Source organism: Protopterus annectens, chromosome 2.part1, assembly GCF_019279795.1.
Source record: "Protopterus annectens isolate FY-2018-M chromosome 2.part1, PAN1.0, whole genome shotgun sequence".
Classification (NCBI taxonomy): domain Eukaryota; kingdom Metazoa; phylum Chordata; order Ceratodontiformes; family Protopteridae; genus Protopterus; species Protopterus annectens.
This window is the reverse complement of record NC_056729.1, coordinates 207,071,575-207,097,852: the sequence shown is the minus strand read 5'-3', so window position 1 is coordinate 207,097,852 and position 26,278 is coordinate 207,071,575. Positions and strand designations below refer to the sequence as shown.

The window sequence follows — 26,278 nt, the reverse complement described above, 5'->3', positions numbered from 1 at the left end:
CATTTAGTTAACACCCAGAGACTTCCTATACTCTGGAATAAGCTACCCATCTATGTCAAGCAAAGTTCTTCATTAGCACTCCAAGAAAAATCTTGAGTGGATGGGAAATAGCAAATACACCCCAGGGATCACATCTGTGTCTCTGCTGGAAAGTGGCACAGGAAAATAACTTTCTTGGGTGGCATAAGCTATGGTACCTTGCTGGCTAGGCTTATGTAGGCCCTTGGGCCGATAGCCTAGTACCTACCTATGAACCTATAAGTGGGATACAGGTTAGCTTTAAGTTTTAACTCTAAAAGTTTAACTTTACATTTAAATTTAACTTTAGATCCAAGTGTAACGATGGATAAAGCTAATAGAAAACTTTTTTTTTTTTTTTTGCAGGAAGAAAAACCACACACACTGAAAGAGAAACAGGAGGACGTACAGAAATCCACCTAAGGTTAAAACAGCAAGAGAACTTTGAAACACTATCCACAGCTTGACAGCATGAGATCTGCATCCGGTATGCTGAAACGGCAAACGAGATCTGAGGTACTTGGATGGATATAGTGCATTATGGGTAAGAGGGAGGAGCTTAAGAATTCGATCAAAGACTGTAGAATGTGGCTGAGCCGGATCTGAAAGTTAGATCTGAGAGCCTATCATGAGGAGCAATGAAGAAGACATCAGATCTAAAAGATTCAAGGGTTTTTGACAGTAGAGAAAACTGTGGAACAATTAGACTGGATGGTGCATGCGTCCTTTAAAGCCCTTCTCAAATACACAACACAAGAAATGGAAGACACCAAAAAGTCAAGAAAAGTGAGCATTTAACACATTACTAAATTTATTGGGAAAATGGATTCAACATTAAAACTGAGTGACAAGCCATGAAATTCTTAATAAAAATCTGAAATATTACTCATGTCTGTGGAATTAAAGAGGCCTACTGTGTTAAATTGTATAAAAAAAAGGACATCATTAGAAATAGCTTTATACAAACAAGTTTTGCTAACAGTTAGTGCTTTCTGGGGGTCCAAATGCCAAAATAACTTGCAACTTAACACTGAGTAAGCCACATGGGCAACGGTTGTTTACAGCCAAGAAACAAAACACAAACGAAAAACTTCAGTGGCATGTACACTGGTGTAACAAGCATCTCTGTGCTCCGGATAAACATTTCAGATCAGTCCTGAAATTTAAAAAAAATTCTAACTCAGCTGTTTAAACTTCCTAGAGCACTACAGCATTCTTTCACCTCGTTTTAAGCAGTGGAGCTTCACGTTTAAGCCATCTTCTGGATTTCTTCACAATCGCTTCATGAGGCACTCCTACAGCATAAAGGGTTGGAAAGGAAAGTATTAGGAGCAAAACATGTAATGAGTTACAAGCAAAAGATACAGAACAAAATAAAAAAATTTTGTCTGTTATAAAAACTTTAATAGATCTGAAACTAAGTACCTTAAGAAAAACAGACCCACAAATTGTGTTTTAATCCCACTATAATGTGCTGGGGTGGTAGACAAGTGTTTTTGTGTTCTGGATTCCTCAGTTAGTCTGGCAGACTCCACTTGAACACATTAGGCTTGGGGAAATCATTTTAAAATATAAATGACGCTGAAAATTTTCTTAAAGGTGTTAAGTGTACTTAAAGGACAACCACACCCAAAACATGAACAAAAATGTCTTGATTCCCACCTTAAACTTTTCTCTACAGTACTTATGCCCCTGCAACTCGTGACTTTTCTAACTTATTAAATCCCAAAATGCCCTGATAAGTGGCTTCCATGCAGTGTGATTCATCTTATAGCAAAAACCTCTTGCCTCATTGCCATTTGATGGCAATGTGAGGCACTGCGGTAAGAGTATTACTTAATACATGGATATTTTCCATTTGAATGGCAAGCCATGAGCATCTGCTTTTGGTCTAACAGAAATAAAGCACCAGGACACTCTAGCTGAGTGAGATACAAGGCTAGTTTAACCATGACTAATATACAGCTGGGTTGCTAGAATCATTATCACTGTTTTGGCAATACATGCTTGGGAAGTAGTTAGACCCCCTTCCCCTGTGCCTACATGACCTAACGGGACGAACTAAACAAGAAATAGTGCAAAACTTCACAGAACAGAAATGAGACTGGCAAACAACAAATGTATTAATTATTAAATAATACTTTATTATGCTGCATTTGGGGCTGAATAAGAGGGGAAGGGAAACATTTTGTGACAAGACAAACCTGACATCTGGGTGCAGCTGTCCTTTAAATACAGAAATGATTTACATTCATGACTGCAAAATTAGGAAAACATCTCAAAGTGCAGTCTTTCTCCAGTAAATTACTTAATCACCACTTGGGCTGTTTGATAACCAATTACTATATGATGCTCTTTCCTGAAGCAGCCACAACATTTTTCTTTATACAAGCCTATGGCTGACTATTGATTCTCCTACAAAGTAGGAAAAAGTGAGCACATACCTCTTAAAGGCTTGCAATGCAATGAATGTAACAGAAGACGAGTATTACTGCTGTTTTATTGCTTTTATAAGTCTTAACAGAAATTTAATTCAGGGCAGCACAGCATTCCTATACACAGTTGAAAAAAAATTCCATTATGTTAATGTATTACAGATAGTTTCACATACTATACAATACATACAAAATAATCTTCTATTAAAATAGTACACAACAGCAAGCTTACACTTTTACAGGCAACAGCATTCAAACATGGATGTGGGTAGAGAAAGGAGTACCTGGCATGAGTACCTGCATAGTATGACTGAATCCTTGATTTTTAAACTGGCTTGTCATGGACCGCTCACAACACCAACGCTGTGTGAGGTATGGTAGTCAGCTGCAATAATTCATAAACCCTACACTTCCATCAATCCAAGCTATTGGCTCTCGAGTTACAGAACAAAGTGCATTAGAATGTAAGGCAATAAAGCAAAAAAAAAAAAAAAAAAAATCTATCAACATCCTTCACAGAGACAGACTGGCAGTTAAAAGTAATATGTAGTTCAACATGTGCCTCAAAATATTTAAAAATATACCAGAGTCTGCCAACACACAAAAGGCCTTAAAATACTAATAAATCAATTAACTTTCTGAATTCTTAAAAGAATTAAAGTCTAAAAAAAAAATACCTAAAAAGTTAAACTGCTAAAGTGATTACTTGCTAAGTGACTATAAATACTTTAAAAGAGGCACAAAAAGGGGGCAAAGTTCTAGGAACTGCTACAAAATATTGGAGACAAAATGTACCTCAAAATGTTTTGCAGGACTACATTATCCTTTCCTTCAGAAGGGTGCTTTTAAAATCTCTTCTCAGCTGGTTAGCGCCATCTTCATCTCTGCATACTTACGCTGCACTGTCAAACAACAACAAAAAAAAGGCCTAAGCAAGAAAGAAGCACTGCACTTACCTCAGGCTGATCTGAGGTCAAATCAGATCAGTTTTAATTGGACTGAGTGTCACCTTCAGATTTTAAGTCTTCAATGGTTCCATTGACCTCGAAATTTGATGCATCAAGTTCAGTGGACTCACTGACAGCTTCTTCATTGCGCTTCTCTGAACTATTAGACTTCTTGCTACTTTTCCTGTCATCAGAATCCTTCCGATCTAGGAAACAAAATAGGAAATAAAATTTTAGACTTCTGTTTTAACACAGTTCAAACATTAAAACAGCATTAAGAAAACAAAGGACTACACAATCTCTGGTAATAAGATTACAAAAGAACACCTAACAACTTAGCAAGTGACAAAAATACACCTGCCCCCTCTTCAGAGGGACCTGAATGCTGATTGCCCAAATATAAGCTCCTTAAACTTTTTCAGAAAAACTACACAAATCTGTACATGTCCACTACAGTCCACTCCATTAGCAGTGCCACCATACATGCTGTAGTCACTTCTCTTTCCACAACAGGAGCTGTGGAGTCATCTGGTATGGCACTCTACAGGAGAAAATACTGCCCTCACTGCTTCTGCAGCAAAAAGTACAGTTGTGTACACTTACCATAAATTGTAGACGACAGGAGTGTATTCACTGTTGCAGCCATTACATTTGGGTTATCGGTCTGCAGGTAGCCCTCAGCCGGCCTGAATACCAGAGTCTTGGATTTCTGCATCAGATGCTGTCTCTTCTTCCATGACATCAGGGGTACAAAACATGCAGCCAACGCCATTACATCAGTTTTTCTTGCCACAGATGTCAGGTGCCCTCACAATGGGAAGCAATTATATGTTACGGTACACCTCCATCAAAAAGCAAATACACCAGAAAACAAGGAAAGGTAGAGTCAAGAGAAGTCAGGGGGCAGGAGGGAGGGTAACCAGGAATGCAACAGTGAATACACTCTAACATCTACATTTATGGTAAGTGTAAACAACTGTATTATGTTCTTCATGTTTCACTGTAAGCTAAGGAAGGGAGGAGGAAGTTAGAGAGCATTAGGGCCAACTATTAAGCCCTGCAAAAATGCAGTGGCAAAACCAGCTCTGGATTTAGAAAAAATAGGCATGTGGTAATGCTTGGTGAAGTTATGTACAGAGCTCCAGGTAGCAGCTTCTAGGATGTCCCTGGTAGGGACTCTCCTGAGAAAGGCTGTAGAGGTAGATGCAGCCCAGGTGGAATGTGATCTTATCCCCTGTGGGGTAGGTTTTCCATGGTGCTTATAGCAGAAATGAATGCAATGGGTTATCCATTTAGAAATGGTTTGCTTTGAAATGGCCTTTCCCTCTGCTCCTGCAGCAAAGCCAACTAGCAGCTGTTCAGATTTTCTGAGAGGCTTAGTCCTGTCCAAATAAAATCTAAGTTGTCTGTGCACATCCAAAGAGTGCAGTATTCGTTCTCCTTTGTTTTGTGGATTCGGGAAAAAGGTAGGCAAATGAATGGACTGGTTTAGGGCCACACTAGACACCACCTTGGGCATAAAGGAAGGATTGGTCCTGAGGGAAACCCTGTCTGCATGGAAGATAATGAAGGGCTCTACTGCCATGAGGGCCTGTAATTCAGACACTTCTTGCTGAAGTGATGGCTAGAAGGAAGGCTGTTTTCCAAGAAAGGAATTTCAACTCTGCAGTTGCACAGCTAGTTCAAATGGAGGGAGAGTGAGCTTTTCCAATACAAAGTTAAGGTCCCAGGCTGGCGAAGGGGGTCTTAAATTTTTAGCCCCTCTGAGGAATTGCTTTAGCAGGGGGTGAGAAGAGGGGTGGTTCAGTGTTATAATGTGCTGAAATGGCAGAGGCATGAATTTTAACAGATGAGGATAGGTTCCTTGTGGAGCCATTCCTGTTAAGTACTGAAGGATATGAGGTAAGCTGGGCAATGTTGTGCCCATCCCCTGAGTCCGGTTCCAGGAACGGTATCTTTTCCACTTTTCAGCATAGTATTTGCTAGTACTAGGCCTCCTTGCTTCCAGAATGACATCCAGCACCTGCTTACTGAGGGATGCTATTGGAGAGCTCAAGGAATTAACCAGGCTGCATGGTTCAGGGTTTGAAGCAGAGGGTGCAGAATCTGGCCCACTTGCTGGGATAGCAGGGAAGGTGTCTGAGGTAGGTGCCATGGCTCCAGCAGTATCATACTGTGCAAGAGGGGGTATCAGTACTGGCGAGGCCAGTCTGGCGCAATCAGTACTGTCCTTAGCTTGTCCTGTTTGATTTTTAGCAGAACCTTCAAAAGGAGATGCAGAGGGGGGAGGCATAAACCGAGAAGCTTTCCCAGGTAAAGGACAGGGAATCCACTTTCCAAGCTTGATTGTGGGAAGTCCTTGTGCAGAATTTGTCCAATTGGTAGTTCTGAGGGGAGGCAAACAGGTCCATCTCTGGAGTCTTCCATTTGTTCAAGAGGTTGAATATTTTTGGTTCCAGTTTCCACTCGTGTGGGTACATGAGATTTCTGCTTAAGTAGTCTTGCCAGAGAATTTAGCTTGCCTGGCAGGAATTGAGCTTGTAGGGGGACTTGGTAGCTCAAGGCTGTGTTCCACAGAGCCATGGCTAGTCTGTAGAGAGGGTACGAATGGGTTCCCCCCTGCTTATGTACCACTCTCTCTCTACCAATAATTGTCCTGGAAGGATGTGGTCTTTGACGGCTGTCAGGGAATTCTGTACAGCTAACATTTCTTTTTGTTTGATATGCAGGTGCATCTGACTCTGGTTCCATTTGCCCTGAATGCAATGCCCTGCCAAGTGAGCCCCCCATGCATAGTCTGATGCATCTGTTGGGGTTTGAGCAGCATGGGGTAGAGTGAAAGGGAGCCCCTTGTTGTGGTAGCAGGCCTCTGCTCACCAAAGGAACTCCGTCTTTATACAAGGAATGATAGGAATCATTGATTCCAGGTCCTGAGAATGTTGACACCATAGGCTTTTTAGATACCATTGTAGTTTCCTCATATGCAGTCTTACATATGGAATTAGTAGAATGCAAGAGACCATGAACCCTAGGGCTTGCAGAATTTTCCTTGCAGATAGCTGGGTCTTTGTGGCCAGTAGTTTGAAGTAGGTTGTCAAATAAACTTGTCTCTCTGGAGTGAGGTAAGCCATCTGGGAAGTTGTGTTCAAGCTTGCTCACAGGAATACTATCTGTTGGCAGAGTACTGGGTGAGATTTCTTTTCGTTTATGGTGCACCCCCAGTGAGGTTAGAAGTTTCTTTATGAATGCTAGATGTTTTAATAGTAAGTCCTGGCTTTCTGCCTGAACCAGACAATCGCCCAATATGGGTATATTTGAATATTTCTCTGCCTGCAAAATGCAATGGCTGGAGCTAGACACTTTGTGAACACCCCGGGCACAGTAGATAAGCCAAAGGGAAGTGCAGAGAACTGATAGCGCATGGAGCCCGCCCTGAAGCGTAGGTATTTCTTGCAAGATTCCCTTACGGGAATGTGCAGGTAAGCTTCCTTTAAGTCTAAGGTTGCCAACCAGGCATCTTTGTCTAGCATAGGAAGCAGCTGTTGAAGTGTTAGCATTCTGAATTTTGGGATGACCAAAAAGGTGTTTAGAATAGAGAGGTCCAGGATAGGACGCCATGAGCAGTCTTTTCTGGGTACCAGGAAAAGTCTTGAATAAAAACCTAGTCCCCTTTCATCTGCTGGGACAGGTTGAATAGCCCTGATACTTAGAAGAGAGAGAAAGTACAGTTTTGTACCTACCATAAATGTAGATGTTCGAGGATCCACATTGCTGCAGTCCTAACTATTGGGTAGTCCGCTGTCCAGTCGGCCCGAATACCAAAGTATACGGCTGACGTCGGTCAGGGCGCATTAGACTGACGTCAGTACGTCAGGGTACTAATGCGCATGACCGACGTCATATCCTCAGTCTTTTCTTGCCCCAGATGTCAGAAGACCCTAAAAAGACAAGGCCCAATATACCTGCACCAAAAATATGTACAATATATACAAAATTATCAGCATATAACCTCACCTACACAACCACCCCTAAACACAGAGGGAAGGAGGGAGGGTAATTGGACTGCAGCAATGTGGATCCTCGAACATCTACATTTATGGTAGGTACAAAACTGTACTATGTTCTTCATCCCACATTGCTGCAGTCCTAACTATTGGGTAGAATCCCAAAGCAGAGGTAAGGGAGGCTGGCAAATCATAAAGAAGCAGGAGCTGACAACATGCCTTGCAAAATAGCTGTGGCAAAACCAGCCCTAGACTTAGAGTAGAGAGGAAGGTGATAATGCTTAGAGAAAGTATGCACTGAACTCCAAGTAGCTGCCTCCAAAATATCCTTAGTTGCCACCCCCCTTAGGAATGCTGTTGAAGTGGCAGTAGCCCTAGTGGAATGAGGCCTAATCCCAGCTGGAATCTCCTTGCCATGATGGGAACAACAAAATGCAATGCAAAACCCAATCCACCTAGAAATAGTTTGTTTTGACACAGGCTTGCCCTGTGAACTCAAAGCAAAAGAAACAAACAACTGCTGAGACTGCCTAAAATCCTTTGTCCTGCTTAAATAATAACGCAATTGCCTGTGTACATCTAAAGTGTGCAAAATCTTTTCCCCTTTATTTTGGGGTCTGCATAAAAGTAGGCAAATGAATAGTTTGGTTTAAAGCCACACTAGAAACCACTTTAGGCATAAAGGAAGGATTAGTACGTAATGATACCCTATCCTTATGGAAAATCAAAAGGGCTCTACTGCCATAAGGGCCTGCAACTCAGACACCCTTCTTGCAGAAGTAATAGCCAACAGAAAAGCAGTCTTCCATGACAAATATTTCAATTCAGCAGTAGCCGCAGGCTCAAAAGGTTGTAGAGTAAGTTTTTCCAACACAAAATTGAGATCCCAAGCAGGAGTAGGAGCTCTACGTGGGGTCTTATATTCTTTGCCCCTCTAAGAAACTGCTTGAACAAAGGATGCGAAAACAAAGGTGGGTCACAATCATAGTGAGCTGAAATTGCTGCAGCATGAATCTTAATGGAAGAGAAGGACAAACCTTTGTCCAATAACTCAGTAAGATATTGAAGAGCCACACTCAAATTAGGCTCAGAAATCTCCAAATTCTTTGCTGTACTCCAAAATAAAAATCTCTTCCATTTTCTCGTACACTTTCCTTGTACTAGGTCTTCTAGCTTCCATAATCACATTTAAAACTTGTTGAGGAAGTTGAGACCTGCTGTGTTTCAACACAGAATATGCCAGGCTGTTAGATGAAGAGAGTGAAGCTTGACATTGAGCAGATGGCCGTCCTGCTGAGATAACAGATGTGGAATCAAAGGTAAAGGCCATGGAGGCTTCCTTACCAGACTCCTTAGTAGTGGGTACCAGTGTTGCAGAGGCCAATCCGGAGCTATTAAAATCATCCTTGGCTTGTCTTGTCTGACCTTTAAGAGCACCTTTGGAAGAAGAGGCAGAGGTGGAAAGGCATACACATGAAGATTTTTCCAACTGAAAGAAAGAGCATCCACCTTAGATTTCAATTGTGAAAGGAGATAATTTTGATATTTTAGCATGTGAAACTGACAATTCAACGCCCTCATGGCTAAAGTGGAAGAAGTATACACTTTCTTTCCCCATCTATCCAAAGCCCTTGCCTCTTTATCAGTAGGAACAGGGTTTTTAACAACAGAGGCCTTAACACCTTTAGGTCCCTGAGAAACAGTTTCCGGGTCTGCCCTAGGACTCTTAAAAAGATACTTATGAGCTTCAGGCACCCTATAATACCTATCAGGTTTAACAGGAGCAGGAGGCAAAGAATCAGGGTTCAGGGAAGCCTCTGCAAAAACATCTTCCACCACATTCAACACAGGAGGTATAGCTAAGGGCCTATGCTGGGGTAAACAAGAATTCCCTAAGCCTTTTCCTGGAATCAGAGTAATCTTGGCCTTCCCATTTAAAGTGCTCCCTCATGGAATGCAGAGTCTCTGAAAATGAGAAATCCTCCGGAGGAGAAGCTGTAGGAGTGGAATCATCCACATCAGAATCAGAATAAGGAGGATACTCCTGCAAGTCTTCCGCAGAAGACTCAGAAGCCTCTGAACACTGTTCAAAACTCTCAAACTCAGGTTCCACCCTAGGCCTCTTATCAGGAGGGGCATAGAACCTCTAATCAGAGTAATCAAATCTTCTGCCATTTTAAGCATATGTTTCTTAGGCACAGAACCTGAAGTGCTAGGAGAAGCCCCACTGAAGCTAGACTTGGCCTACCTCTCAAAGAAGTCTTGGAAACAGAAGGAGAGGCTCTAACTACCTTGGGAAGAGAGGGAAGAACAGTTACCTGAGAAGCCCCTCAGCCTGGCCTACCTCCTGAGAAGGCACATCCTGCAACAGTAAAGTCTCTGCCTGAGACTCCAAAGAAACTCCTGGCAAAACCTCTGGCTCCACTGAGCCTTCTAAAGAACCGACGTCCGGGACTGCCGGTTCATCAACCCTAGGCTTCGCTGTTTTATCCTTGCGCTTTTTGGACGAAGCGGGCGTCGGAGCATCCGACGGCATTTTATAATTACAACGCTTCCCAAACACTAACCTGGCACAGTCTAACCGTCTCTTAATAGTGCGTTTGTTAAATCTAGCACAAGAGCGGCATCCAACAACGTCGTGCTCAGGCCCTAAACAAGGTATACACAAGGTATGGTAATCCGTATGAGGTATCCGTTTCCCACAAGAAATACAATTATTCACTTTTTCTGACATCCGGTTAAATACTGAGGCAAGAAAAAACCAAAATGTTCTACGGGTACTTAGCCAACTTTGATTCGTTCTGAAACTCCGACTTCAGAAAATTTCAGAATGCCAACCTGCACTCGCAAAACTGCTTCTGCATCGGACCATGCGGCAAAAAAGACTGAGGATATGACGTCGGTCATGCGCATTAGTACCCTGACGTACTGACGTCAGTCTAATGCGCCCTGACCAACGTCAGCCGTATACTTTGGTATTCGGGCCGACTGGACAGCGGACTACCCAATAGTTAGGACTGCAGCAATGTGGGATGAAGAACATCCTGCTGTTGAGCCTCTGCCCACTGATTTGGGGGTAGGTAGGGAGTGGAAGTGGAATCTGTATCCTTGGAAAACTATATTTAAAACCAGTTTTTCCTGGGTAACGAGTTCCCAGTTTTCTGCATGCAGGGCGAGCTTTCCTCCTAAGGGAGCAGGCAGTTGAGCTGGGCTTTGAAGGGTTGAGGTTAAATCATTGCGACATTTTTCCATAGGGGGGTGTCTTATTACTTCCTGCTTTGGAAATGGGAGCCCACCACTGCTTAGGCCTGTGCGTAACCTGAGACTGTAACCTAGGTGGCTTGCTGTTCCTGGGTTTGGACTGAGATGGCCTAGAAGAGTCTGGAAAGGACCACTTCTTTGAAGGCCAATGCCTACTAAATCTGGGAGGCTGTACTTGCAGGAAACATTTAACAGTTTGCATAGATTTAGCTTTTTCCTCCAACTTTTTGAGGACTACTTCTGCTTTGTTGCCAAACAGGCGGTCTTGGTTTAAGGGAGCATCCAGTAATTTAGCTTTAACATGATCTGGCAAGTTTTTCTCCTTAAGCCAAGCATGCCTTCCAAGTATAGACCCAGTGACAGCAGCCCTGCAAGATGCTTCTAGAGTCAAAACCACATTGCAAAGTACGTTTACCAACTTGTTCAGCAGAATGCATTAAATCCTGTAATTCTGTGTGTTCATCACAGTCAGGAATCAACATAATTTTCTGTTTAAGTAGTCCCATAATATGCTGCTGGTACTTTAACATATGAAACTGGCAATTTAAAGCCCTAATGGCCAAAGTAGCAGAAGTGTATACCTTCTTAACCCATCTGTCCAGGGCTCTAGAATCTCTATCAGAAGGGGTAGGATTTTGTCAGCAGTAGCCTTAATGCCCTTTGGTCCTTGGGAAATGGTCTCTGGATCCGCAGTAGGATTCTTGAAGAGGAACTTGTGAGAGTCGGGTACTCTAATACCGGTCAAGTTTTCTGGGAGCTGGAGGTAACATGTCTGGGGACAAGCTAGATTCCAAGAAAGCATCATCTACAATGTCCAGAACAGGAGGGATAGCTAAAGGCCTGTGTTGAATTAAGGAGTAAGAATTCCCTAAGCCTCTTTTTGGAGTCAGAGCAATCCTGGCTTTCCCAGCAGAAATGCTCCCTAGGATTGTGCAAGGTTTCACCAAAAGAAAAAAGTCTTCTGGAGGGGAAGAAGAGGGAATGGAATCCTCTGCATCAGAATCCTCATAAGTAGATAAGGTCAAATCCTGGTAATCAGAAAAACAGAAATATCAGAATCTTGATCAGAAGAATCATAAGGGAAATCAGTTTGAGGTCTTAAGAGGGGGAAGGATGGCTTCCCCTGATTAAAGTAATAAGGTCTTCAGCCAGTCTAAGCATTTGTTTTTTAGGCATATGGGCCTGACCATGCGGTTTGGACATCTGTTTTCTAGGCATGGGTCGAGTTTTAGGCCTGGATGAGGAAGACAGCGTTGGTTTAAAATGCAAGTCTGTAGGCCTGAATACAGCCTCAGAAGCCGGTGCCTGTACAGCGGCTCTGGACCCATCCAAGATAGACACATCCACAGGTTCCATAGTCAAAGAAGCATCTCGTGGCATACTGGACTGTGAATGGGTCTAAGTAGAGTCCTGCGAATCTGAAGTAGCAGGTATCAGGGGCTGCAAAAGCACCTCACTGAGTACCAGCGGACTAGCTTAACGGAAGCGTCGTTGGCAGTTTTGGACCTATGCAGCCTGTCTCTGTCTTTATACTTACGTTTTTTCAGAACTGGATGGCTTACCAAAGCCATTTCTGGATAGTTATACAGAGTATACCAAAATAATTTGCTGCAAAAATAGACAAACAACGAATAGTTTGGGGGTTGAATAAGGCACAAAACCGACAGTGAGGGACGTCGCGGTCTAAGCCTAGGCAAGGAATGCAGTACGAATGAAAATCTTTGAGGTATTAACTTTTATTGACATTGGTTAAGAGCAAGAAAAAGGATCCCCAATGGGGTACTTAGCTTTTTTTGAAGACTTCGGTTTTGAAACTCAAAAACGAAAATTTCAGGAGTCGACGAACGGCACTTGCGAACTGCTTCTGCTTTGGGCACCGCACAGCAAGAAAGACTGATGTAATGGCGTTGGCTGCATGTTTTATACCCCTGACTACCTAACGTCATGGAAGAAGAGACCGCATCTGACGCAGGAATCCAACACTCTGGTATTCAGGCCGCCTGAGGGATACCTGCAGGCAGATAACCCAAATGTAATGCCTGCAACAGTGAAACACGAAGAAAGTACAGTTTTGTACCTACCATAAATGTAGATGTCCGAGAGGAATGCATTTGCAGTCTTAACAAATGGGTTGTCCTGTCGTCAGGCAGCCCTTCGGTCGGCCGGATTCCAAAGTCTGGGTCTGGCTTCGGCTGGTGTCGCACTTCACCCGACGTCATTGCGGCAGTTATTCGGGTATAAAGGCATCAGCCGACGCCATTTTCCTCAGTGTTTCTTGCCCCAGATGCCAGGTGCCCTCTTGGATGGCTAAATTTGGATAAATGCCAAAGTTTCCAAATAGTAGAGAGCAAACACACAAAATAAGCATGTATGTACATATATACAAACAAATACACCATAATAGATCCCCCCCAAGCTAGCTGAAGATTGGTAAATACCCTAGGAGTACCTCAGAGGGGAAGGAGGGTGGGTAATCCTGACTGCAGATGCATTCCTCTCTGACATCTACATTTATGGTAGGTACAAAACTGTACTATGTCCTTCAAGGATGCATCTGCAGTCTTAACAAATGGGTAGAATACCATAGCTAAACTAGGGGAGGAGGCAAAGAGAAAAGATTTTGGTGTAGTTAGGATCCCTTGCAAAACAGCAGTGGCAAAAACAGCACGGGATCTAGAGTATAGAGGTAAGTTATAATGCTTGGCAAATGTATGCACGGAGGTCCAAGTAGCAGCCTCTATAATTGTCCTTGGTAGCCACTCCTCGTAAGAAAGCTGTGGTAGTGGCTGTAGCCCTTGTGGAGTGAGGCCTGATGTTCTCTGGAGTTTTCTTTCCATGGTAGGAGTAACAAAATCTAATGCAATTTCCTATCCATTTGGAGATTGTCTGTTTAGAAATTGGTTTTCCTTCCTTCCCTGTTGCATATGCTACCAGAAGCTGGTCAGTCTTTCTATTGTTTTTTGTCCTGTCCAGATAGTAGCGTAATTGTCTGTGTACATCCAAGGTATGTAAGAGCCTTTCTCCCCTGTTCTGTGGGTTGGGGAAGAATGTAGGGAGGTGGATAGCCTGATTTAAAGAAACTCAGGATACCACCTTAGGCATAAATGTAGGATTTGTTCTCATGGACACTCTGTCTTGATGGAAGATCAGGAAGGGTTGCACTGCCATTAATGCCTGCAGTTCAGAAACCCTTCTTGCTGAAGTTATTGCTAGCAGGAAGGCAGTTTTCCAGGATAAGTATTGTAATTCTGCTGTTGCTGCTGGTTCGAAAGGAGGAATAGTCAGTTTTTCTAGTACAAAATTCAAGTCCCATGCTGGCAATGGGGGTTTTCTGGGAGGTTTTACATTTTTAATTCCTCTCAAAAACTGTCTGAGCAGAGGATGCGAGAAGACAGGAGGATCCAAGCTGTATTCTGCTGAAATAGCTGATGCATGTATCTTGATGGAAGAATAGGACAGGCCTGTATGGTAGAGCTCTGCCAAGTACTCCAGGATGTTGGCTATGTTCACCAGTGTCACATCTTGCCCCTTTGCAGTACTCCAGATGAGATATCTTTTCCATTTTGCTGCATAATTCTTTCTTGTGGAAGGTCTACGAGCCTCCAGTATTATGTCTTTAACCCTTTGGGATAAATTCGGGTTAATTGCTGTTATGTAATGCTCCAGGCAGTTAACTGCAGAGTTTTTAGACTTGGATGCAGGATGCTGTAGTTGTTCTGTGTTAGCAGTAAAGGGATCAGGGGCAGCGTCCATATTTGTTCCCTGGACATGCTCCTCAGAAGTGGGTACCAATGTTGTCTTGGCCAGTTTGGAGCTATCAGAATGATCCTCGGACGTTCCTCTTTGATCTTCAGAAGCACCTTGTGCATCAAAGGAAGTGGTGGGAATGCATATGCTGTCAGGCTTTTCCAACTGAAAGAAAGGAAGTCCACCTTCCAAGCAAGTGGGTGGTAAGTCCTTGTGCAGAATTTCTTCAACTGGTGATTGAATGGGGATGCAAACAAGTCTATTTGTGGTAATCCCCATTTTCTGGTGATGGTTTTGAAGATGTCCGGATGCAGCATCCATTCGTGGGCATCTGTTGTAATTCTGCTTAATATGTCTGCTAGAATGTTTTCCTTCCCTGGTACATAAATTGCCTGTAACTGAATGTTGCAGCTCAGAGCCACATCCCATAGGTCGAGTGCCAGCCGGCATAGAGGGTATGAGTGTGTGCCTCCCTGTTTGATGTACCACATAACTGTGGTGTTGTCTGTTCTTATCAACTGGCCTTCTAGGAGAAGAGGTCTGAATGCCTGGATTGCCAATTTCACTGCCATCATTTCTTTTAGATTTATGTGCAGATGTAGCTGGTCTTGAGCCCATAGGCCTTGTATGCACTTGCCCAGCATGTGTGCCCCCCATCCGAGGTCTGAGGCATCTGCCGTGATGGTTTGTCTCGGTTGACTTTTGCAGAAGGGCAATCCTGTGTTTGATTGGCAGGCCTGAGCTCACCATAGGAACTCCTGTTTCAGGCATGGGATCATTGGAATTTTGGATTCTAGGCTGTGCTTGTGCTGGGACCACAAATTCTTTAGGTACCACTGTAGCTTTCTCATATGCAGCCTGGCATGAGGGACCAGTATGATGCAGGATGCCATGAAGCCTAGAGCTTATAACACTTTTCTTGCAGTCAGATGGTTCTGCTTTGTTAATGCCAAGAAGTAGAGAGGAAGTTGTTCTTTCTTTTCTGCAGTTAGGAATGCCATTTGTTTTGATGTGTCCAGTTCTGCACCCAGAAAGGTTATTCTTTGGGATGGAATCAGCCTTGACTTTTCTGTATTGACTGTATATCCCAGGGCTTGCAGTAGGTAGATGACTCTTTGTAAGTCTTCTGTTAGTTTGTTTTTGTTGTCCGCTTGTATCAGGCAGTCGTCCAGGTAGGGGTAAATTTGAATCCCCTGAAGTCTGCAATGAGCTATAACTGATGCCAGGCATTTCGTGAACACTCTGGGCGCAGTAGATAAGCCAAAAGGCAATGCTGAGAATTGATAATGCTCTGATCCTGCAAGAAATCTGAGGTATCTTCTGCAAATTGGTCTTATGGGGACATGCAGGTATGCCTCCTTGAGATCTAGAGTTACCAGCCAAGACTCCTTGCCCAGCATGGGAAGAAGTTGCTGTAAGGTCAGCATTTTGAATTTGGGAACAATGAGGAATGTGTTTAAAGCGGACAGGTCTAGAATAGGCCTCCATTTGTTTTCTTTCCTTGGTACCAGGAAGAGTCTTGAGTAAAATCCCTTTCCCTGTTCCACAGATGGTACCTTTTCCACAGCTCTCATTTTTAATAATCGAGATATTTGCTTTAGAGCTTCTGTCTTTTGAGTAGGTGGTAGGTTTGGCATTCCTCTCTTGTCTGGTAGAGTATGGAAATGGAACCTGTAACCTTGGTCTATAGTTTGCAAAATCCATTTTTCTCTTGTAATGCAGTGCCAGTTTCTTGAAAATAAGGTTAGCTTTCCGCCCAAGGGTGCTTGTAGTTGTTCCCTGGTAGGCGGTACCACAGCCAAGTCACTGAGATTGAGTTGTTGTAGTGGTGGTGGCTGTATCCGTGCCTCGTTGGTTGTTACCATGCCATTGGCGACCCCTGTAGGCACCCCTGGATTGGTTTCTGCCTCTAGTGCGCCTATTCCTGCCTCTGTGGCTTAGAGGATTCCGGAAAGGACCAATTCTTGGAGGGCCAGTTCCTGCTAAACCTTGGAGGTTGAACTTGTAGGAAATCTTTCACTGTTTGCACAGATTTTGCTTTCTCTTCCATCTTTTTTAGTACCTGCTGTGCAGGGGAACCAAATAAATTGACCTTGTCCATAGGTGCATCCAAAAGCTTTGATTTGACATGGTCTGGTAATGCCTGTTCTTTCAACCATGCATGCCTCCTAATACCTGTGCCAGTCATGGCTGATCTAAAGGAAGCCTCCAGTGCATCATAGCCACATTTTAGAGAATGGTTACTAACCTGCTGTATGTTATGTACCATTTCCTGAACATACTTTTTATCTAAAGATTCTTCAGAGGACAGCTTTTTAGTCAACTGATCAAGCATAAACTCTTGATATTGAATCATATGAAATTGGCAGTTCAAAGCTCTAGCTGACAAGGTAGCAGAGGTGTAAACTTTTTTACCCCATCTCTCTAAGGACCTGGATTCCCTTTCAGAGGGGAGGGGGTTTTTAGAAGAAGTAGCTGCTACAGCTTTAGGGCCCTGGGAGATAGTCTCTGGATCTGCAACAGGAGCCTTATAGAAATGGTGATGAGTGTCCGGGACCCTGTAGTACCTATCGGGCTTAACAGGAGCCGGAGGTAAAGAATCAGGAGCAGTGCAAGCATCATTAAATGCATCATCAACAACAGAAAGAACTGGAGGTATAGCTAAAGGTCTACGTTGTGGCAAATGTAGAAAGGTCCTAAGCCTCTTTCTAGAGTCTGTGAAATCTTGGCCCTGCCACTGAAATTGTTCCCTCATAGCATGCAAGGTTTCCCCAAAGGAAAATTCCTCAGGAGGAGAGGCTGAAGGGATGGACTCCTCAGCATCAGAATCTTCGTAAGGGGAATAAGAAGCCTCAGGAGGGTCTGTATGATCCGAGTCATCAGAAGAATCATCTGCGGATACAGGCTCAGGGGGCTCTGCTTTAGGTGTCTTTTCTGGAGGAGGGAGAGAGGCCCTGTCAGGATGAGGCTGGGCTCCACGGATTAAAGATATGAGATCCTCAGCTAAAGAAAGCATGTGGGAGCTGGTGCTGGGCCTGTGAGAAGGGGGCTTGGCAGGCACAGGTTTCGTTGTTTTGGCTGCTTTAGCCCTGGCAAAGGCCTTAATAGACATAGCTGGAGGAGGCCTAGCAGCTCCACGTGCAGGGGTTGAAACATCCAGGGGAATGGTGTCTGATAAATCCTGTGAAACCGCAACAGAAGGTTGGATTTCAGAGGCCATCTCTACCAGGCTCTCCTCCTCCCACAAAACACAAATACATGCGAGAGATGCAACTATACGGCCAAACTGGAGGCTGAGCTCTCTCAACATACGACTGGCAAGGCCAGTCAGGAGGAGAAGGTTACCACACACACTATAGACCCAGTCTCACATAGTACCATCACAACCTCAAATCATACACAAACACACAAAGACATACTCGGCGGCTCTGATCAAAAATCTACCAAAACAGCAGAGGCCACCAAAGCAGACACCCAAACAACCACCACCTCAGAACACAACACCGGCAACACAGACCTCACAGTCAGAGTGTCAAACAGTCACAGCCCTTAAGGCCAAACACAATGCCAGACACACTAGTCATTGGTGACTCCATAGTCAGACACACTGACGTCCCGCTCACCAGACTGAGCAAGGAGAAGGTCACAGTAAGCTGCCTGTCGGGCGCTAGAATCCGCCACATAACGCAAGCACTCAGGTCTCTCAACAGCAGGTACAAATACGACTCAGTCATTGTCCACGCTGGTGTAAACGACCTGAGGCGTACCTCCTTGGACTACATGAAAAGAGACATTGAGGAGCTCTCTGATTATGTAGCCCAGGCAGGTATGACCCTGACCTTGAGCAGTATCCTACCTTCACCAAGAATGATGCCACAATACAGAGATAAGATGATCAGCTTTAACAATTGGCTTAAACTCTGGTGTCATTCAAAGGGGATCCAATGTCTGTCTGCCTGGGATGACATGCTGGACAAGCCACGCTGCTTCAAGGGACGGCTTGCACCTGTCACCCTGGGATTCGGATATTGGCAAAGGCTCTTGCCACCCCATAGTGCCTTTTTAGGCAAGGCTCAAATTCTAAACCTACCACCCTAGAACACAAAAAGGAAAAAAAACTAAGGGTAATGCTGCTCAATGCCAGAAGTCTAAATCTCAAAATGCACGACTCGAGGCCCTTCTCAGTATGGAGAACATCGATGTCTGTGCAGTGACAGAAACCTGGTTCAAGGCTCCTGAGAGCACCCCAGCACTATCAGGTTTTACCTCTTATCATGCGTTCGCCCCAAAATCAGGACAATACCAAGAAAGGAGGGGGTATCCATATTCATCAAGGACACCCACACCTCAAGACTGGTGGCAACGCACGATGCATCGGAGACCATCCAGGTGCAATTAACCATAGGCAAGACTGCTCTGCAAATTGTAGCATGTTACAGGCCACCCTCACAAACTCAGGAACCTCACATGGCCTTCCTGAAAACACTAGAGGGATAAATGTATCACCAAACACCATCATACTAGGTGACTTCAATTACCCTAATATAGACTGGGAACACTACTCAAGCCCAAACACCCTAGCCCAAAAGTTCCTGGAATTCATAAACTCAAATGCCATGGAACAACTAGTCACCATCCCCACAAGAGGAGAAAACATACTTGATCTCATCATCACGAACATGGGAGCACAATGTTCAACACCGGAAGTATACCCCTCACTGGTGAGATCAGATCACAAACTAATCTCGCTGGAGGTCCTCATCCCACCCCCACCTGAAATAAAAAAGAAAGCCGACTTCACACTTCTAAAGACTAGTGTGGTCTCCTTTAAGGCCCCTGAGCCGGCGGAAAAAAGAACTCAAGCCGCTGAATCACTTACAAATGTCTTCTACCAGCACCTGCAGGACTGCATGGATAAGGCAATCCCAAGCAAAACAAAGACTCTTTGTACCAAAGGCAAGCGTCCAGTCTGGTGGACCCCATCCATAAACAAACTCTACAACAAAAGGAGGAAGCTACTACAAGATAGAGCAAAATCCTTAAAAGGTAAGATGCCCTTGATCACTATAAGTAAAAAACTAAGAGCTCTCATAAAATCATCCAAAGCAAATTTTGAGAGAAAAATAGCTAAAGACTCAAAAGACAATCATAAGGCCTTCTTTAGCTATGTTAGAAACCTGGGAGGAAACTCCCAGATATGCTCAGAACTAGTTCAAAATGATGTGAAGATTACTGATCCTACAGACATTGCCAACATACTGGCCGACAGGTTCAGTGCAAACTCCCCCCCCCCCCCCAAAAGGAGAAATATCTATACCAAGCGATTGCAGCCCCCCAAACATCTCCAACGCCCAAGTGAGAACTGCTCTCTCCAAAGCAAAAAACACAGCATCCATGGGACCTGATGGTGTCCCCGGCTGTGTGCTCCACAAACTCAACGAGGAATTAAACCCACAGCCAGGACAGCTGTTTAATCATAGTCTTACCTCTGGATACGTACCCAGGGAGTGGCGCACTGCAACTGTGGTCCCACTTCACAAAGGCGGTGCCTCCACCGACCCTGGAAATTACCGGCCCATTAGCTTGACAAGCCTTATCTACAAAGCCATGGAGAGGATCATAATGGACCTCATAAATAAAGACATAGGGAATTTGCAGACTTTGGATGCATCCCAGTTTGGCTTTGTCAAAGGCAGATCATGCCTTCTAAACTTGGTTGACTTTTTCGAAACAGTCACCAAAGCCATTGATGAGGGAAAGGCAGTCCATACAGCCTACCTCGATCTGGCGAAGGCCTTCGATACAATACCCCACTCGGGTATCATTGAAAAACTTATCAGCTTAAATGTTAACCCATACATCACAAGATGGGTTGCAAACTGGCTGAGTGACAGAACCCACAGGGTCAGAGTTGCTGGCGCCATGTCAGACTCAAAGCCTGTCACAAGTGGTGTACCACAGGGCTCAGTCCTGGGCCCACTCTTGTTTGGCATCTACTTTTCCGAAGTACAAGCAAACACAGGAGGGTTATGGCTGACAAAGTTTGCAGATGACTGCAAACTGGCCGCCATAGTAGAAAACACATCTGACACAGATATCCTTCAGAAGGGTCTCACAGAAACGGATAACTGGTGCCAGAGCCATGGCCTAAAGTTAAATGCCAAAAAATGCATAGTCATACCCTTCGGGAAAAACAAGGTTACCCCTAGCTACCAAATAGGTGGCAATCCACTGAGCACAGAAGAAGTTATCAGGGACCTGGGGACCCAGTTTGATAGTAGTCTGTCATTCGACACCCATGTAGTTAAGTAGTTAGGAAGACCTTCTACATTGCCCACCTTATCATGAAGGGATTCTCATCTAGATCAAGGGAGGTCATAGTCTCCCTATACTCATCACTCATCAGACCAATGATGGAGTACAATGCCCCATTCGGAATGTATCTGACCCGACACTTGCAGCAGCTGGAGAGGCCACAAAAGTTCCTCACCAAAAGGATAAAGGGTCTCAAACATCTGTCCTATGCTGCCCGACTGAAAGAACTCCAGCTCTATTCAGTCGCACGCTTGCTCAGAGGTGACCTTTGCCTAACATACAAGGCCATGTCAAACCCAGATTTGATGAATATGCTTCACCTCAAAAAGTCTAGATCCGTCAGAGCCACAAGGGCGGGAGACTTAAACCTCGACACGGCTATTAATAGGACGTGCTGGAGGGACAGATTCATCACCCAAAGACTCCCTATGCTGTGGAATAAAATCCCGGTATATGTGAGGCAGAGCACCTCGCTGGCCTTGTTCAAGAGAAATCTTGACCAATGGATGGGAGATCGCAGATATACCCCAGGGATTACCTCAGTGTCACTGCTCGACAGAGGCACAGCAAAATAATGGGTATAGTTCCCCATACTAAAGGGGTGGCGTAAGCCACAAAACTATGGGCTAGGCTTGTAAATGCCCTCGGGCAGATAGCCTAGTATGAACCTATGAACCTAAGAGGCCTCGGTGGAAGGCAAGTTATCGGCTGAAGAAAGAACCGCTTGCTCGGTTTTGGCCGAAACCGAGACATTCGTGGTTTGCTTAACCGCGGTTTCGGCCGAAATCGCGGACCACGAGTGTTGGTCCTTTTCTTTGCGTTTTTTAGTAATTTGCGTAGTCGGAGGATCCGACGGCATAATGTAGGCAAAATCAGAGCCGAATATCTGTTCAGCAAAGTCCGACCGACGTCTAAGCGTCCGTCGGTTAAAAGAAGAGCAGGCTAGACAAGCTGCTACGTCGTGGTCTGGGCCTAAACAATGTATGCAATAGGAGTGGAAATCTTTATGAGGTATTTGTTTCCCACAAGATAAACAGTTATTAACTTTCTCTGACATCGGCTGAGGCAAGAAAGAGTCCCCAACGGGGTACTTAGCTTTATAGAAGTCTTGGTAGTATTCGGTAGTAGTAATCTCTGGATCTGACCGACCGGCACTTGCGAACAGCTTCTGCTTCGGGCGCCACGCGGCAAGAAAGACTGAGGAAAATGGCGTCGGCTGATGCCTTTATACCCGAATAACTGCCGCAATGACGTCGGGTGAAGTGCGACACCAGCCGAAGCCAGACCCAGACTTTGGAATCCGGCCGACCGAAGGGCTGCCTGACGACAGGACAACCCATTTGTTAAGACTGCAGATGCATCCTTGAAGGACATCATCTGAGTCATGAAAACTGGTTGTGCAATCTCAGCAGTGGGCGTGGGACGAGACAGCTCCCCAAACGGGAATGCAGAAAGTCTACTGCAGAAAGTACCTGGTTATTTTCAACATGCTGCATCAATTTTTGATTAGAGCACTGTTAGGGTACAGCTGGACCTAATGCAACTATATTTAACAGTTGTAGTGTGAATGAGCTATTCAACACAGACCCATTTTTGTTAATCAGAAAGCTTTTACCAATTGTAGCAATGAATGTCATGCCTCTCTAAACAAAAAGTGAAACCAATGACTAAATCCTAGATTTAATGCAGTCCCACAGCCACATGGCAAATAAAGTTGCAATTCTACAGCTTTGGAAGAGCTTTATGCAGTTTTGGAACTGCAGAAAGCAATGTTGGACTTTTTGCAGTTCTTGTAAGTTAAAGCTGGATGGGCTCATGGAGAAAGATTAATTGTATAAGAAATTACCACGACGACAGATGTCCTTCTCTTCTCTGTGCAGTGTTATTTATATAAGGGAGTTGCCTGCCAAGGCAATGACCCAGACGTCTGCCACTATATCAAAGTCTTACTACCTTAGGGTGAGCAGTATATGTTTGACGTACACCACTATCAGACAACCATAAGAGATGTATGCACGCACTATCCTCAGAACTGAAACCCCAGGCGGAGAGACAGTCTAAGGTAATGAGGATCAATGTACCCAAGAATACCAGGAAGGAGGGTTATACTGCAATAGAAAAGAGAAGAACATCTATCACTATGGTTAAGTTCTTACACAACTAATCTATGTCCCTCTATTCATTTGCTACAGTAGTCTTTACATGGAGAATACAAAAGCTCATGCAGAAAGGGAAGAGGAAGTGGCAGAAGAACTCTCCAGGAAGCCATGGAGAATGGCCCTGGCAAACCCTACCCTACCCTGGACCTTGAGATGGAATTTAGCTCATGTTCTGTGAAGGTGTGGACAGATGCCCAAGTAGCTGCTTCTAAGACAGAGTTGGTGTCCAACTCTGAGGAAGGCCCAGAGTAAGACACTGCCCTTGTACGATGGGCTTTGACTGACCCTGGAGAGCTTTACCATGATGGGTATAGCAAAAAAGCAATGGATTTGGAGATCCAAATGGAAATTATCTGTTTGGACACAAGCAATCCCAGAGCCCTGGAGTGGAGTGACACACACAGTTGGTCTGATTTTCTAAACAGCTTTGTCTTCTATAGGTAAAACCAGAGCTGTCTAAGTGTGTGTAGGATCCTCTCACTACTGTTCTGAGGAGAAGGGAAAAAGGTGGGGAGATGAATGGCCTGGTTTAAGGAAAATTTATTAACTACCTTTGGCTTGAAAGAGGGGTTGGTTCAAAGGGAAACCCAGTCTCTGTGGAAGGGCAAGAAAGAAAGAAAAGCCATAAGGGCTTGTAATTCTGATACCCGCCTGGCTGAGGTAATAGCCACCAGGAAGACAGTTTTCCAAGTACAGTGCTTGAGGAAGCTAAAAGAGGCTGGGTCAAAAGACACTCAAGTCAGTTTCTCTAAAACAAATAAAAGGTCCCAGGGTGGAGCAACAGGTCTCCTGGGAGGTCTAATGTGGAGGACGCCTTTAAGCAATTGTTTGGCCTCAAATCTGGAAGCTAGGGGTTGTGAAAGTGTCAGACAAGCAGAGATATCTGATAGATGTGCTTTTAAAGGGAAATAAGCTAAGCCTGCATTAAGTAATTCACACAGACATGACAGAACCATAGGGAGATCTGCCATAAGCAGGTCCTGGTTTCTGGCAAGACACCAAAGTGAAAATCTCTTCCATTTGGAGAGGTAAGACTTTCTGGTTATTAGGTTTCCTGGCCTCCTGCAGGACTTGAAGCACATCCTCAGAATAAATGTGTTTGAAAAGAACCAGACCACAGGGTCAGTTGGAGGGTCTCTAACTGTGGGTGAGCCCTTGTTGTGTGCGAGTAGGTCCACTCTGAGGCAACTTGTGGCGACTGTACTTGGCTAGGTGAAGGGGGAACCAATGCTGTCTTGGCCAATAGGGAGTCATAAGCAATATTCTTGGTTTGTCCTGTTAAATTTTCAGCAGGACATTTGGAATAAGTGGTGTGTGTGTGTGTGTGTGTGTGTGGGGGGGGGTGCAAACAGGAATTTCCTCTTCCAAGAAACTGATAGGGTGTCCACGTTACATGCCCAAGGATCAGGTTCGCTGGCACAACATTTTGGAAGTTGTTTGTTCAGGGGGGGGGGGGGGGGGGCAAACATCTATTTGTGGAATACCCTACTGTTGAACAATGTCCAAGAAACGCATCCCTGTGAAACACCCATTCATGGACCTCTGTTCTGGATCTGCTTAGAGTGTCTGACACAGAATTCTGATTGGAAGAGATGTACACTGCCTGAAGGGATATTTCTAGTAGGTGGACTAGATCCCAGGCCTGTAAAGCTAGTCTGCAAAGGAGGTAGGATCTTATCCCCCGTTTGTTGATATACCACAGGACTGTCATTGTCTGTGTAGACACAACCGTCCTGGTCTTGGAAGGAACTGGAAAGACTGAAGGGCAAGGATTAATGCTTTCACTTCCCTTACATTTGTGTCTCTCTCCTCAGAGGATGTCCACTGACCTTGGACTGTGTAAAGGTTCAGAGTGCTCCCCAGCCTGTATCCGATGCATCTGTGTACATTACTTAAGTTGGCGGCAGTGGGTGAATGGGGAAACCTGGATTTTAAGGACAGATGTGTTATCCATCACTGCAGCTCCTTCTTGAGACAGGGTAGAAATGGTATTTGAAATTCTAGTGGGAGGGCATGCCGAGACCACACACTTTAGAAACCACAGGAATTTCCTCAAGTGTAGCCTTGCTAGAGGAAGCACAGGGCTGGTAGAGGTCATCAACCCCAAAATTCACAAACTGTCTTGCAGACAGGAGATTGAGGGGGGGATAATGTCAGAGAAAAGGAGAGATCTCCTGGGCCTTGATGAGTGGAAGAAACACCAAGAAAACCTGCACCCAGAAAGACACGGTCTTGGTAGGATGAGGGAAGACTTATTGAAGATTATGGTGAACCCCAGGCTTTGTAAAATAGCTATTGTTGCCTGGAGGTTTTTGTTTAGATACGCTTGGGATTTGGCTTGAATCAAAAGGTCATCTAGGTAGAGGAAGATCTGGATCCCTTGGAGTCTGCAAATGGAGACCACTGGTGCCATGCAAATAGAGACCACTGGTGCCACGCATTTTGTGAAAACACTCGGGGGCAGTGGAAAGTCCAAAAGGCAAAGTAGACAGTTGAAAATGCGAGGATCCCCTAGAGAAATGTAGGAACTTCCTGTATCGGAGGTGAATGGGAATATGGAGGTTAGCATCCTTGATGTCTATGGAAGCTAGGGAGGATGAGGGGGAAGAATGTTTGGAGGGTAAGCATTTTGAAGGAGGGAGCTTTTAGAAAGTTGAGATAGAGGTCTAGGATGGGTCCCCAAAGACCTTCCTTCCTAGGAACAAGCGTGAATAAAAGCCTTTTCCCTTCAGCTTGGGATATAGGTTGGATTGTGTGTGCCCTGTTTTAGCAGGTTTTGCAGAACTGGGGGAAAAAGGGGTTCCTGTTTTTTGGTGGTTGGGGGATACCCCCGAAGGGGGGGCACACTGTGCCAGACCATGAAGTATCCCCTCTTTATGACGCATAGGACCCAGGGACTCGAGTGATGAGTTCCCAGGATGGAAGGGAAAGGCAAGGCACAGGGAGAGAGGAAGCATGTCCAGACTGCCCGAGAAGTCATGAGGAAGAGCCTGTCCTCATCAGGAAAGGGCTGCTTAGCAAGCTGGGAAGTAGTAGTAGTAGAGGAAAACTGGTGAATTTTCTTGGACCCTTTTTGGTGTTTTGTATGGAAGGGTCAGGACTGGCTGCTTACAAAGACCTGTTTTGCAGGGTAATTCCTGTGGAGTTTAAGCACAGTGGAGACCAAAATGAGTCTAATGTCTTAGTTCCTTGCACTTTTCTTACAGGGACTTGAATAATTCTGCGGAGGGTTTGCAAAAAAGTGGAATTGTTCAAGGAGGCATCCATTAGTTTTGCCAAGTCCTCAGGGAGGGGTTGAAGCCTTAGCCACACAAATCTTCTTGGGTAAAAGGAAGAAGCTGCAACTTGTGTGGTGGCTTCTACAACATCGTAGCTGCATTTAATTGCATGCT

At 44.6% G+C, this 26,278-nt stretch overlaps 1 protein-coding gene across 4 annotated transcripts in view; it reads right to left on the bottom strand.

The window, feature by feature from the left end:
* Positions 1-805: 805 nt before the first annotated feature.
* LUC7L3 (LUC7 like 3 pre-mRNA splicing factor) overlaps positions 806-26,278 on the bottom strand; it is an 884,970-nt gene continuing 859,497 nt past the window's right edge. The window contains exons 10-12 of one of the 4 annotated variants that reach the window (XR_006363602.1): positions 3,463-3,606; positions 3,249-3,355; positions 806-1,313 (exon numbers count right to left, since the gene is read on the bottom strand). Coding sequence is in view for 1 of the 4 variants with exons in the window: in XM_044062090.1 (XP_043918025.1) it covers positions 3,472-3,606 (135 nt within the window). In the remaining 3 variants the exon portion in view is untranslated. The other 3 variants (XR_006363601.1, XM_044062090.1, XM_044062091.1) reach the window with 3 other exon arrangements.